Below are 16,041 nucleotides of genomic sequence, written 5' to 3' on the forward strand. Positions count from 1 at the left end.
CATTTTGAATACGAGACTGTTTTAGTCGAATTGCTGGATCCTGGATAATACCGAACATAACAAAAAAGCTAAGTAGGGATATAAAAATCTCGGCGCGTACCGACTACGAAACGTCTGAATAAATTCCTTTAGACCTCTTAGAATATTTTGCGGCGACATGTTTTGAAAACACAATCAATTTAATAAAATATTTCGGCCAGATTTTTACGACGCTTACAAGTGGGGTGTAAGTGAAAACATGTTCGGAAGCGGGGAAATCCATGCAATAACAATAACTCATATAGTTCCACACACCCCCCGCTAGATGGAGCGCCACGGACACAAGTAATCCATTTATTCTCGGGGCGAGCTTTATGTAGCGAACTCTTAAGAGCCACTGCTATATTGTTTTATGTTATTATTTATAAATATTGGCGGTGCGTGTTTCGAGAACCGCTTTGGGAATTATGAGAAAGTTTCACCGCTCCCACACTAATGCAACACCTACACTTATCTTAATTATATTTAATTCGGCAATTTACTTACCGGGAAATTTGGAATATCAGTTACTTACTTTGTAACTTCGGGTTATTGGAAACATAAAAATAACAAGTTCTAATCGAAGTCAATGATAACAAGTTTTACAGTGTTGAGAAATTGGAATAAATTATTCGATTAGACTTTACCTATCGTACAAAGTTTATGTGGCTAACACTTAATTATCTTTTCTTTACTGCGCCCGTGGCTTTTTCTAATTAGCACTTAGATAAATAGCTACGATTGTGAGGTGCAATCAAAACTTGTGTTAAGCCTGCTACTCACTGGAGTGTTTTATAAAAAGACACAGAAAAGGAAACTAGAAGTAGTATATCAAAATAAATGTGGCGGCGAGTATGTAATGTCACGCATGGATACACATCAGTGGACGAGAGCGTTAAATAATAATTGTTCTAACGTAGTGACATTCCGCCCGAAGTGGGAACAAGAACTCGCCTGTAAGACATTCCGGGAATGTGAGGAGCAATTACCCGCCCCGGAGGGGGCAAGGGGAGGAATCTTGGAAGTTTCCGACCCCGTGGAATTTTGCGGATGGAACGCCTTAATTGGAATCTCGCGAGAATATTTTGTAATTGCAGCCAACGGCTTACGGCCAAGGAATTCGTCTGATATACATCTACGTTTGAATTTCAAGATTAAGATCACATGGCTTTCAAGTTTTTGTTTGTCTTTGTTTTGTGTTTTTGATTTCGCACCAGCATCACGTAGGATTGCGCACGTGGCTAAACGTTTGATATATTTTCCTGGCTTTAAAATTTCAACGGTTCGTGTTCTAGGCACAACTGTTTTAAATAATATCACTTTTGTAAACGGCAATCTGTATATTTCAACGAGTAAAAAAACCTATAGAGTAACAGAGAATTCGTCTTTATGACCTCTTGTTAAAAAGTGTAATTTGAGTACAAATACCGGCTTATCAGTAGCTCCCTTATTTTCAAAGCATAAAAGCGTTGAATTCTTATCTGGAGGAATTTAAAAAGTTTTAATAACTTTCTTAAAGCCAACATAACCAATGTAAAAGTCATTTGAAGCCATAGAATGTGCAGTCATTCCCCTCGAAATAGAAGGAACGTTAGGAGTCGAATGAAAGAGTTTAGTCGATAGTATCTGGGTAACAAAGAAAGTTTTTATTGGCCAAGTTGCCGTTTCGACAAGATTTGATCCGTCTCAGCTTTTCCAATTTAAGAAAAGTAGTAGTAAAAAGCACCGGCTTATTTAGATAGATTAGTTTTGTTCAAGTGAATATAACTAAAGGGTTACTTTATTTATATGTGTTACTACGAAATCAACGTTTAATTTTAAAAAATGGACTGATATATATTTCTATTAAAAAGATAAATGGAATAAGAATAGTAACATTATAATTTGTAATATCCAATTTTATTTGTGCACCATCTGATATAGTAAATCTACTCGGCAGACCGCATTTATGTTCGAATTTAAATTGGTACATTTTTATAATAATGTCTTTGAACGACGCCGCTCGAAAGACCCCTCCGGTTTCTCTCTATTCTTTTTATAATGTAATTTTCTTAAATCACCTTTCTACTCAGCCAGCCCTCCTCACTATGTATGTATATTTAGGTAGATATTATCGGTAAATTGAGATGAAGTAAGTAAGTACTCAAATGTGTTTTAAGTTATGTTTTTATTTTTCTTTATGTTTGAAGTTTAAATAGGTAACTAATTTATATTTATGAAAATAAATGGCAGAAAATTGTGCTCAGTTACTTGAGTCTGTAATAGTACTAAATGCAACATTTCTATGTAACTTAAACGATATTATATTTATGGTGCAAAGCAATGCAGATATTATTGTTGTTCTTTAGACAATTACTATGAAACCTAAAATAATTCTAATAATTCAAATAAATTGGCAATCTGCAATTCTCTGTACTCAATATTCGTAGTACAAACTGAATTTATAAGTGTTAAAATGTATGTATGTCACGCTAAATAATTGGAACATTAAAATATTAACATTATTCAGTACTAAACGTTGTTAATTACAGTGAATTGCGTTACAATTAAACACTAAACGCATAATATACTTACATTGATAATAAAGATCCTTATCAAATAAACTTTGCTATGCAATTTAAATCTGTTTTTATGGCGGCAAAGGTAGCGAGATAATGTCATTAATACATTGTCAAAGGTAATAAAATAATTAAAAGTATTTTTAAATAAATTGTCAGGTTAATGTGGGCACATACTTATTTAGTAAATAAATCGTCGGCTCGGGGCGCGGCGCGGGCGCATCGCTCTAGGTTCATTCACCCCGAACATCTGTTCTTATATTTCAGTCGGACTTTATCAACATACGTACTTGACCGTAAATACTAACAGGGGTTGTTATCTTCAGATTGTATAATAATTTTGTTTGTAAAATATAGTAACAAGGTATGTTTATTTCAAAATACATAAAATTTTATTGTGTCTATGCCTAGGTCAGGTACAAAGGCTATCTTGCAACGTCGTAAAGAGAAGAATATTGACGTAAACATATATTCACTAATAGTTTATTATCAATATAAATTATTAAAATTGAATAAATAACATCGTTTCAAATTGATAAAGAAGTAAAATATACAACAAACTCATAATAAATATATTATTATTCTTATCTTGATATCGACTCTTCTTCTTGATAGATAACCTTACGCAATGACTTCATTCTTCCTAGCAAAATAAAAACGTCATTGATTTGAAATTATTTTTAATAAACTGCTATTCATCGAAACGTCAGACCACCATTCACTTCAACTTCACAATAAAGAATAGCGTCACGTGATAGGTGGATACCAGTCGGCCATCTTTAAATTCGACGCGTTTCGCGCTGTGATTGGCCCGCGACACAATATGGCCGCCGCTACATTTATAAAAACAAGTTATTTGTAGGAAACCCATTTAAGATTCAGGTATTCTTTGCTATAGGTTGTGCTTTATTTTTAGTTATTTAAGATTATTTTGAAATATAAATTTCATCGAGATATTTTAAGAAATCGTTATTTTCACAAGCATTGAAGAGAACTTCTTAACATTTAGTTTTATTAACCGAGAAAGAAAATATGAGGCCAGAAATATTTTCAAAGAAATAAAACCGATAGCTGTCTGAAAATTGTTTCAGCAGTTTGTGAGTGAGAGGTGGCCTTTGAAAAAGTTAGTACGGAATAAATTACAAAAACATCGAAGTAGCTACTCGTAGAATACAGTAAAATATTCAGAGTATATTTGTGCTAGTATTTTAAACGGTAACATTTTGTTATTCTACGTGAGTTAGTCTGTGCGCGACTGTCGCTTATTTTCATCCGGAGAGAATTCATGAGATTTACGACCGTCTTCGACGCTCGTCGATTCAGCACATTCGCTCTCAGCGACCATAACTGACAATCTTCTGTCTCGTAATTTTAATGAATTAAGTAGATTTTTTCAGTTTTAAATGTGAAGCAGAATAATTTGGCCTGCATTAACCTCATTTTTTATGTTTTCACGTCTCAATGTGCCCTTTCTGTTGACAGAGATTTGTGGTCCGTGATTGCAGTTTTGACAGATTTATCAAAACGTTTACAATGTTGTTTACTGTGTGTGAAACGAACTACAAAATTATACCGTACCAAAACATGTTCCAAATTAAAGTTCTATGTATAAATGTATATGTATATGCTCGGGTTCCAAACGTAGAAGTTATTTGAATAGTTTCAGCTCTGCGGTAACTGGTTAACTCGTCTGAGAGAGGTTTACTGAGGCAGCATTGCTTTTGTCTCATGTTCCGTAATATTCTGCTTACTTATTGCATTCAATTTACAACCCTTTATTCTAGGAGATAGGATACAATTCTCAATGCTGTGAAAAACCATTTAAGGCGTTTAAGCCGGTTAAGGATATCGTACATTTGGAGTGAGTTGTTTAGTTGAACCAAGATAACGCTTCCGGACCGTTTTCAACTACGGCTATGGCTGTACCCTTAGTAGTGCGCTCAACATTACGAATGTGTTTAATTAAAATATCGAAGCTTTGTTTACGCATAGTACTCTTCTTGTAGTTATTAAAAATCTTCTTTCTTTAATCTTTAAATATAATTAGGTACAAACAGAAGCGAAATTAAAGCAACAAATTAACCTGAAAAAAATATTTTAATACTTCTTAATGAATGTAACTAAATTAACTCAAAACAAAGAAAAAAGAAACGTCGGCGGCATTAAAAAGATAATAAAACGGCTAGGTTTACCGAAAATAAAAACAAAACAAACACATGCGCGTTATTGTGCCCACATACAATATTAAGCTAGGGCTTTATTAAGAGCACGACCGGGCTTAGCCGACAGACCGACAGTTTCGCCCTTGCCCGGGTAATTTAATAAATACCGACCGAAACAATTGAGGAAACTCGTTGGGAAAACTGAGGATGCTGCCCGCTTAATAGACGCACACTGACAGAAAGTTTTGTACTCCCATCTGGTGTATTTCTCGTTTATTTATCCGAGGTACTTACCAACATAAATGCCGGCTTAATAAAAGGTAAAATTAATTAAACGTTTCATATTCATTTGCCTAAACAATTGTTTTCGTAAGAAATTTAAAATATTTATACTTTGAGAAAAGTCACTCAGAATTTCGATTACAAATACACAGATAGAGAAAATGTGACCCAACTCGGTAAATCGATATAAAAAGCACATTTCCGTCTTGATAAAACGTTGAGCGAGAGGCACCGAATAATATTTTTGGCGTAAAACAAAATTTCTCCAAGGCTACTGTTTCGCGTTGAATCGTTTGTAGTCACGAGAAAAAAAAATAGACAAAGAAATTGTTGGCTGGGTCGTTGTTTTCGGCCCAATTTCACCAAACAACCCATTCATATTCATACCGGGCTACCCTTTGTAAGGCTTTGTACGATGTTACGCAACTGTGTTTTGTTGCCCTGTTTTCTTTTGTTAATTTATCTTTAGACGTTCGTATTGAAAGAGTTCGTCTATTGTCGCCTTGACGGCCATAATAAAATTATCAATGTTCATCTACATCACAATACTTTGAGCGAAATTATGCAAATATGGAAAGTCCGTTGTGTTAAAAGCTTTTTCTTGTGCAATTCCTATTACGTGTTTGCTACATGACGTCATATGGGTCACATTTGTATAATATGGTTATTATATTAATCATATTTCTTATAAGTTATGACTATAAATTGTTATTTAGATATATACATAATTTCCTATTGCATACATTCGTGTACCATATATACGCTTACGTAATACTATACACGTGGCGACACTCTCACACATACAGACCCATATAAAACCAACAAGGTTATATATTTATATATAGGTACAGCTAAATTTAATTTGCATACTTAATTGTGAGGGTTCTCTGAATATTTTATTAAAAATATTCAACTGAGAGGTCTTTTTAAGTAAAAAAGAGATCCACTTTACTTATCATACTTAACGAGATGATAAAGGCTGTGCTGAGTTGAGGCTGTGCCTGATTTACATACGAATGTTAATAACTTGGTCGACGGCCCTCGCCCTTAAACCGGTTCCTGAGACCTACTTAGTTATACCTACCTATAATAAGCATAACTGAGTGTCTATAGTATAAGATATAGAGTTGAATTAGGTATATACAAATCCTAATCCTTTTTTATAAAAACACCGACATGTTTTAAAATTTTAAATTAGGTAGAGACATTTCTTTTTCAAAATATCTTTTATTATAGCAGGTTATGTTTGCGACATATGCTGAATTAATTGTATCATTTCGTTTCATTAAAATTACAAATAATTAAAGCAGCGATCTCCATATTAAGTAAATTAAAATTATTTTACATTATCCTTCAGTTCATTTACAGTTAAGTCTCAGTAAACTATTGAAATTACGCTGATACTTTAATAAGTTTATAGTATTGCAAATAGAGCGACTTATTTTAATCCCCTGATAAATGCAGGAAATAATATTATTATCGAACCACCTTTATAATTAATAGTACAAGTACATGTCTACATTAAACTGCTATCAGGCAACATACCTTACTTAAAGTACTCAGTATCGTAAGTAGCAATTCTTATTATAATTTTATTCAAAGCCCTCTTCAACGCAACAAAATAAACTCGATACAATATTATTTGAAGCAAAATTTACATTTCTTTGCATCACAATTACGTACAAAGATGGAGGATGAACTCGAAAGGGCTTTAAACACCCCCGCATAAGGGAGCACTTAATATTTTAGATGCATAATTATGAGATTCTATTTGAATTTTATGAGAAAATTCATACAATTCTGTTAGAACAAACTTGGCGAGGATTTCAAATGTAAATTTGATACCACTGTGGATCTGAATTTTATTTAACAACCGTGGAAATATGTCATGCGTATTAGATAGTATTTTTTATATTCGATGGAAAAAATGGCGGAGATGCTTTCGAGCCAGTCTTCTTTGAAATAAAATTGGTTTCATCACCTGTACACACATCACACCTACACGTCTATTTGAAAGTATCAACTAACAAATCTGATTGGTAGCACGTCGTCTGTGTAACGTGTTCTGTTTAAAAAATGTGATCCTTACGTTTTTAGGATTATTCTTAAGAACATATGCTAGTCGTGTTGAGATTTAGATAAAGATTTCGTGTCTTCTACCGTCAATAAACAGATTAAGGAGTAGTGTTATCGACGTATCCTTGTAGTATAAAAATAGATCTTTTATTTTACACCAAAAATGAAAACAGTCACGTTTTGCTTTTTACATTATTACAAAATCTTCAGTGAATAGCTATGTAAAACAAATTCAATTTCTATTTCATCTGAATAAATTCTCCTAAGAAGAGAGAACTAAGTAAATTGAATTTTTTACGCTCCGAAATAACGAAGTCAGCGCATCTCTGCTTACTCGGAGGGCAACTTAGCAGAAATGTTATAAAGAAAACGCTGTCGAGTACATAATGTAACGTAGTATAGTATATTTATGTATTGTCTAAACTTATTTTCGCAGGCAGGTCGTATAAAAGTTCCTATTTCTGAAGAATCATATCGTCAGGGCCCACAAACTTCATGAATCCCAATGTCCCGGAAAATATAACAAGGCGATTTATATTCGGGGGCGGTTCGGGCCTCGTTTTTCTATCACAAAAATCTGGGCCTGTGTGTGCCTCGTATTATACAAAGGTAACCCTCCGCTATTCAAGTTATTTGTACCATCTGGAATGGAATTTATGGAAACGTATAATGTGTTAGCTCAATTATTTTAAGGCGATACGCTTTTATACTGCTCTACATACTTATTACGTAGCCACTTAAAATTCCATAGATGAAAAATTACTATTTAGAAATCCCCCAGTTGTATGTATTACTTAATCACTTCCAGATAATATTGAATCTAAGGGGACAACTAATTAGAAGGGAAAGATTCGGATATGGAGTGTTACCTGACTTTACACATTAATAAGGTTCAAAGTATGTTCGCCGAAACCTTTTAATTTCTATATTGATAATTCAATCACGCGTTACGGTTGCATCCTGCCAACTGCAAGCCACGAATGTCAACTAAGAGAGGGTGGCAACGAAATAATATCTATTATGGTAGCGGGTGCCGCCCCGAGACAAAAGGTTCGCGTTAAGGGACGCGTTATTTTTATACGAAACGACTCTAGAATAACAAAACGACGGCTTTTCTTCGTAAAAATATCTTAATAAAAGCCGGAATTAGGCGATTACATTCTGATCATGTGCCATCTTGCTTCCTCCGCACCTAAGCGATGCCTCCGAACCATTGTTTTTGTACGTTTTGATTTATGTTTACTTTACACAAGATTTATTGTTATTTAAAAGGATACTTTTCGGTTTTATTATATACTTAATAAGTAATATCCTACATACTTGTGTTTGATTAATTACTGAAGTTATAAGGGAGCCGTCGGCAGTTAGAATGCGTGCCCTCATTATAATTAAATCACTGCGATGAAACCACGCGATAGGGCCCAAGAAAATAAGTAGTAAACATTTTTGATACTAAATAAATTTTCATACAAAAGCACTCTAAAATAAATTCTCATTTCTTACAGACATTTTTATATTTCCTTACATTTGTGCATTCACTTCAAACTTAATTAGACTTTATAGAGCGTTCCTTCCCAATTTCGTTTTACTCTCGTCTGACGCACGCTGAGACTTATTCATTGGAGTGAGGGCGCCGGAGGGGTGTGAGGAATGCAGGGGGAGAGGGAGGGCTTGGCCCGAAATAGCAAATAAATGAGACGAAAATGTAAATGTTGCGCTTCAAAGATGAAAAGCGCGCCGCTCGCTCGTTCTTGTTAAGCTCATCGCAAATGTACCAAAATTAGGAGCTCGGCTAAAATAATTTTCAGGCCAGATGTAACGAACACCGACACTGAAACAGGGTGTAAATGAAAATACAAAATGCTTTACGTCTACTAATTAAAATGAATAAAGTTTGTTGTGTTTGTGTTGATCATTATGAATTTTCTCGCACGTGTTGCTAACGTTCGATGTAATGTGTGACTGTTGCTCTTATTGGCGGTGTATTTTGTTACCTACAGCGAAGCTGGTTATAAATAACCACGTATCGGCCTTATATCGAAAATAAACCGAAAAGAGCGCTCAAAGGCTACTTGCAAATGTCGCGGCGGAAAGCAAAACAAATACGTTACATACATAAGAGTGTCTCGAAGGAATTTAAATTAAGTTAATGAAACGGTTTGGGTGGTATGTCTCAATTTGGTACAATGTCCACCATATTGTTTTTCCAAATAAGCGGGTTTAATAAAAGTCCGCATAAGTCTCCGGTCGACATGTGTCCGGGTGGATTATATTGAATCATTGTGAACCACCCTCGTATAGCTTTATCTCTGTTATTGCTATAAGTAATTGAATTTATACGTTTTATTTGTACATATATTGTCTATGTAGGTACTCTGTGATGTTTATAATAAAGAAGATGGACTCGTGTTAGTAGATAGCGAAACTTGATAAATATAAACATGAATAATGAAGTAAGTCAATTGATTGCATTCTGGTGTAGTCACGTTATTCACTTACAGAGTTATAAAGCAACTAACAAGTATGACTAACGATAAATTGATAATGCTTTGCTAATTGAAATAATAAAATGGGAACATATATCTAAGTAATTCAAGTGGACGAATATTACACGTAAAATAAAATAAATAACAATTCTGAAAATCGTGACTGACATTCACGAGTTATCGTGCAAATCGCATACTTGTTCATATAAAGTATAATACATGCCTAATGATCCTTTGAGTACATGCAATAAGTAGGTACGTATATCTCACGTTGCGTAGCGACCTCGTCATAAACCAAAACATAAACTGGACGAGACAAAAGCGCGCATTCATCAGTCTGCCCTCTCTAAAATATCATAAGGACATAAACGTAGATGCACTTGCATGCGCTAGGATGTACCGGTATGTTTTTATTTGCGTTGAATTATTTATTATAAGGCCTAAGACCACCATCTTGTGAGCAACGGGATCAGATATGGTCCTGAGTGTCAATAAACATTAAGTGATCATCAATGGCCTAACAAGCGTTGTTATGGTCATTCTATTGTATCGACATTGACTATGGGAATAGTTCTGGAATTTCACATTGAGTGTGGTCTGTTGCATTTGTTAAAGGAATTTCGTTTCATGACGTCATTTGTGGCTGTATTTAGAAACATAGAACTTGTAAAAATCTGGCATATAACATAGGAAATAAGACAGTACAGTACCTATTTATAATGCTAGGGTGCATTTATTGATTTGCCAAAATAAAAATGTTATTATTTAAAAATTTATATTTATCCTTCAGAAATATTAGTAGCTTATTCTATTCTTTTGCAAAAAGTGTGTACAGCCTAGTAGAGAATTAAATATAACTTTAATATACCACTATCAATAAGCTTTCTTTACCCGCCCAACGGCGCCTCCAATCCTGATATCCGAAGGCCAACCTATATTATCATACATTCCAATCAAATCTATTCTAGATTTTATAATAGCGTGCCGCAGTACTGGCGTGACAAAACTCACTCCATCTAAATAAGTTTTTCATTCGTTTCCATATAATTAGCTGTTGACATGAAATCGATGGGACAAACAAATGAGTCTGGGGTGGACATAGGTACATTTATTTAAACATTTTTATGTTCTAGGTATAAAGTAGGATAAATAAGAAGAAATGACTTTTAGAAGTCGTAAGATAGGTAAAATGTTTTTTTTTTTAAATAATATATTATAAGGTTAGAAACAGGGAATTAATGCATTTTACCCGAGTTTCTTAGGATGTACGCACAAACGCAGTGTTTGCAAGTTGCTTTATAGAGTGCCATGTTTTTTATTTACAGTTACACGAAAAACATTATATATTAAGAAGAATTCTAATGGAAAGCGACTTCTCTTACGACAGTTCTTTACAAAATTTCTTTGAGCGACGAAAAATTATACCTATGTATTTATTCCTTTTGTTTTCAAGACAAATATAGTAAAGGGTATACTATAATGTAACCATGAGACAATACTTATAACGTGTAGTCGGAAAGCGTGAGTGTTCACTGATTACGCCTACACTGGTTGTTAGAACAATTGGACAAATCGTTGTCATGCCCATGAGATAGTATTACCTGAGTATTAATGTTTCCTTTATAACATAGTCATGTCATATAATCTATTACCTTAGCATTAATGAGACATTATATTTCAATAAATTAGATTACCTCACGCTATTTGCATTTTTGATCTTTTGATTTTTATCTTGGTATCATGTTTCATTTATAATCTGTCAAAACTTGTCATACATATTATTAAACCAAAACAATTAAAAAGAAACGAAAATACAGAGGGATACCTCAAATTTATATGCAACTTCATGCAAAAGCGGGCTAAATTCTCCTCTAAAATTACGTCTTCAAACATACAAAGTCACTGTACATAAAGTAATCTAAATCGCAGTATCTCATTACAAGTATACGAGTCATATTACGAGTATGTACCAAGTATATGCACGTTATCGGCAAGTGCATCGTTGCATCCGCGACGAAACGACCGCCGGCAGAAAGATCCCAGATATTGCACTTCTTAGAACCGCACAGTGCAATGCACTCGATTTTTTGCATCGCTATGTATTCGTATATGTCGCGGTTTTTATATGTAAACATTAAAGTATGAATATTTCATGAGTGACGGTAAACGGGCGTGAAATGTTCGTTTTGCTAAGTCGACTATCAGTATGGCGTATGAATATCGATTAAGACTATTTGGTTTTCGAATGCCATTATACGTATGTCCGAGGCAGACCATCGATCGAATAAAAATGCTTATTTATCGCGGATATAAATGAAGAAAAATATTAGTGACATTAGGCATGAGAGTCCCATCACTTCGCTTTTGATTAAATAAAGAGATAATAAATAAACATCTTAAATAAAATGACGAAGATTCCCCTAAAAAACCTGCTCTCATAATTTCGTTTGACAGCAAAAAAATATTTGCGCGATGAATAACGTTGAATATTAATAATGTTTGTTCATGAAAATGAATTAATTTGTCCAAGTGGAGGATCGGGGACGCTCAGATCCACTCATGAATTCATCCCGCCCCGTAAATATTTTATTGCCGCGTAGAAAAAACAGCTGAGAAAATTACTGGGAAATATCGCAGCACTTTTCAATCATACCTTAAGTGGTACAAACGATAAATATAAATTCAGCGCTTGTGGGCATTTATTGCTGAGATTTCTAGAACATTCGAGGGTTGATTCAGTGGCATTTTCTTGCTCCGCTAATGGAGTTTTCTTGGGGAGAAAATAGTCTTACCCAATTTCAATAAAAGCAGTTCATAATGGGGCTATTTATTTTAGCATTTGTTTCTTCGTTACTAAAATAGATTGTATTCAAGTTTGTCGAACTACCGGAATTTCGATAGAGCTATAACATTGCCCGTATGAAAATAAGCCTAATTTAAAAATATTATCATACAAATGGTCGGTAATTTTAAATGGCATCTAAGAATTATATTCAAACAAGTTTTTGTAATCGTTTTATCTTATATCATTTGTATCACATTACTTGATACCGTGTGAGCTTAAAGGCACGCCCAAATTTGTGCATAATTTGGATGTTATAAACAAAAAAATCATTTGAAGCTATTAGCAATTCAATATGGAAAGTTAATGAATAATTTGTATGCCTCTAAACAAAATCTATATAAATTTAAAGATAACTTAGCAACGTATTCTATTAGATAACAAACTTTTGTATACCGTTACTGAGATAAAAAGTTGTCTTAAAATATATTTTAGTAGAAATAAATGAAAAATTTGAAGAAAATTTATAATGGTTGGCACATTAACGGGGTCTGTTGACAGCACTATTCCTGCTAATTTATAATCCTAATTTACCTAAATAGAGAAGTTTAAAACGATAAAAATCTATATCAAAGTGTTCTCAACTTTACTAAGGCAAGTGTATTAGGAATAAATGGTAAAAAATTAAGTACTGGTGTATCTAATTATTCGTTTTATGTTATTATACATACCTCGGCAGTTTAATTAAGAAGATGCGTTAATCTATCGCATTACAATTTCAAACGTTATAAAATTAAGATACGAGTGTAATCGCCTTATGAAGCTTATATTATTTTTACGTATTTCGCTTAATATTCTTACCTACCAACGTATTTCTCACTTATTTCTGTCTGCGACTCCGCTCGCGCGCAATAATTTCAGGATTAAAATATATTTTGTGTTAATCCAGGTTAAATACTTTATACCAAATTTCATCAAAATCCGTTCAACTATTTTGGCGTCAGTAAAAAACATCTATACAAAAATCTAAACTTTCCCACCAATAATAAATAAATAGTATAGATAGACAAAGCGGTAGTTTATCTATTCGGTAGCGTCTAACTCATTTAAAAAACGCTATTGAATAGATTAACTACCGCTAAATGTACATAAGAAACCGGAGATATGTAACAAAAATACCTATAAATATATATCCTATATTTATTTGAAAGTAGTTTGGGTTCGTACAAAGAAAACTGTTCAACGTATTCTCTCCTTCACTCAGGAAATTATGTTGTAAACATTCTGTACGCTATTAATTACAGCAATTGGTCATGCTCTTTATTATAGTCTAGAGCTTTTCCTACAAAGTAAAGAACAAAGAAAATGTTTGTCACGATTGTATCTCTATATGAAACATGTTACAGTAAATAAACTCACTTAACGAGTAACATATAGGTATCTTGTTAAGACTCAAGGGAATATGTTCCTTCAACAGTTTTACTGCGTAGTAAAAATTCTATAAATGTTTTTTAAGTAAATTATTGTGGTAATATCTGCAAGTTTGTTGCATACAATGAATGCCTATCTGTGGGCGTAAATGGGCATGTTGTTTTACGCCTATCATATCTGATATCCGCTTCGAAAAGGTGTATTTACTTCAAAAGGTACTATTGAGACGACTTACCCGTCTTTGAAAAAGTGTTTTTTTTTCTTATAAATTACCCTACTGAATTTTTTAAACACAGTTTATACTAAACTTTATTCCAAAGAACCATGAATATCGATCAATGATTACGTACTATACGTAATCATTGACTACGTACTACGTACCAACCTAGAGTAAATAACTACCTACCTCAATAATAAGAAAAACAATGGGAAGTCATTTCAATTTCAAATCAAGTAGAATCTTTCCTACATCCTCTAAAATTATAGTTCGCTAGTCTATAATTTTACCCTAGAACAAAAGACACTCAAGAGTTTTTTGTTACTCGTATGTATGTAACATTGCAAGTTTCCTTGTGTGTAATTATTTTAATCAAAGGTTTTCTGTTTGTTGCAGGCGTGTTGCGGATAAGGTTCGGGCGCGGCAAACACGCGGTCGGCCTTACTAACAGGTGAGGCGGCGACGCCACACAGAACATGATACTAAGGTTTGAATTACAACTTTATTTTATACATCATAAGGCTTATTTTCATCTACCACCACCCACCTTATTCTTTACTGCAATTAACGCTGAGCTTTCATTACTGACTGCTAGGCTGTTTTTATGAAAATAGGGCTTCATTTTCGGTGTGTGGCGGCATTTAATTTTCTAAATTATGTTCTAGGAATTGTTTTAATGTTGCGCCTTAATAAAGTAAATGCTGCCTTTTATGCGAAAACCTTACCGGGTTTATAGTTGCAGCTTTACTTTATAAGGAACCGAAAAGGTCTTGTACATTACGCAGCTTTTGTAAGTTGACATTTTGTTAATTGTGTAGGTAATAAATAGACACTATGATCAGATCTTTCAATAATGGATATTTAAAAGTAAAAACTAATGGTAATCATAGAATGACGAGTAAAAAAGGAAAGCAAAACTTTATGCTTAAACCACTCATTAAGAATGTGAATAGTTACATGGGTACTTAGGTATATTCACGTTGAATTTTGAAGCCTCTAAAAGCCCGAGTAGGTATCCAAATATAAGGAATATTCATGGCGAGTCGTGGTCGTTCTCACGCATACAAAATGGCGAGGCATGCAGGTAGCGAGGGTCAGATTGCACTGTTATGTGCACCGAGACGTGATCGCTCCCTTCAAATGTCGAGGCATCCGCCCGCGCGCCTTTACTTTTATATCTCATGCTCTATGTAATGTATTATGAAATAGTGTCTTTGTATATATTTGTGTGTAGAAAAGGTACCTTCATCATGTTGTTTGTATCATTAATTTGATAGGGAAATCATAATTTTGTCGTCTTAGTAGGTATGTTCAGAGCTTAACTTAGGAATATTTTTCTAGCACATGAGTGCCCCGTGTGTTTAACGGAAATAATATGAATAAAATAATCATCAAGAACGTTCTTGAATGATTTGTGTTTTCCATTTGTGGATTAACGCGACAATCTTGTGAGAAAAGCATCCGTATAAACGATATACAAAATTAAATAAGATTAAATAGTCGAACATGACAGGTTCGTTAAAATACAAGGCGTTGTACCGCCCGCCGCCCAGTCATTCTGTCTGATATAATTTATAACCCGGCTAATATTAAATGTGCCTACATTGTTGCAATTGTGACATCCACGGCGACGATTTAATCTGGTTTGGTTATAGACTAAGTGCAAAGGTATGTTTCTGATAAGTTCAGGTATGGATGACATTTAGATTCTAGTGCGTGGTTGGACTGGATATGAACAAAGTTATGTGTTTCAGATTGTATGAAAGTGGCTCTATATAGCATACATTGACTGTTATTGTAGGCAATAATCGTAGTCTGTAATGACCGTGGTAAGATGGAGTAATGTTCACTTGAAAGGAAGATATTTTCGTAAAAGTAATTTCTATGTAGGAATATCTACCAATATTATCAAAGACGTTATTGGACAGTATTTCAGGATTTCCCTAATGCTGTGCAATAAACATATGAAATGAAGTTCCAATATAAGACTCTGTTAAATAATGCACCTACTTAGTTAAGCTTCAGATAA

General features: G+C 33.8%; 1 protein-coding gene across 6 annotated transcripts in view; it reads left to right on the forward strand.

The window, feature by feature from the left end:
• Abd-B (Homeobox protein abdominal B) overlaps positions 1-16,041 on the forward strand; it is an 88,455-nt gene that overhangs the window by 57,707 nt on the left and 14,707 nt on the right. For 5 of the 6 annotated variants that reach the window (XM_076119977.1, XM_076119979.1, XM_076119978.1 and 2 more), the window contains one exon: positions 14,409-14,499. In XM_076119977.1, coding sequence (XP_075976092.1) covers positions 14,489-14,499 — 11 coding nt within the window. In that variant the 5' untranslated portion in view covers positions 14,409-14,488. The remainder of the gene's footprint in view (positions 1-14,408; positions 14,500-16,041) is intronic. The other variant, XM_076119982.1, reaches the window with a different exon arrangement.

The sequence above is a fragment of the Anticarsia gemmatalis genome, chromosome 11 (genome assembly GCF_050436995.1).
Source record: "Anticarsia gemmatalis isolate Benzon Research Colony breed Stoneville strain chromosome 11, ilAntGemm2 primary, whole genome shotgun sequence".
Lineage (NCBI taxonomy): Eukaryota > Metazoa > Arthropoda > Insecta > Lepidoptera > Erebidae > Anticarsia > Anticarsia gemmatalis.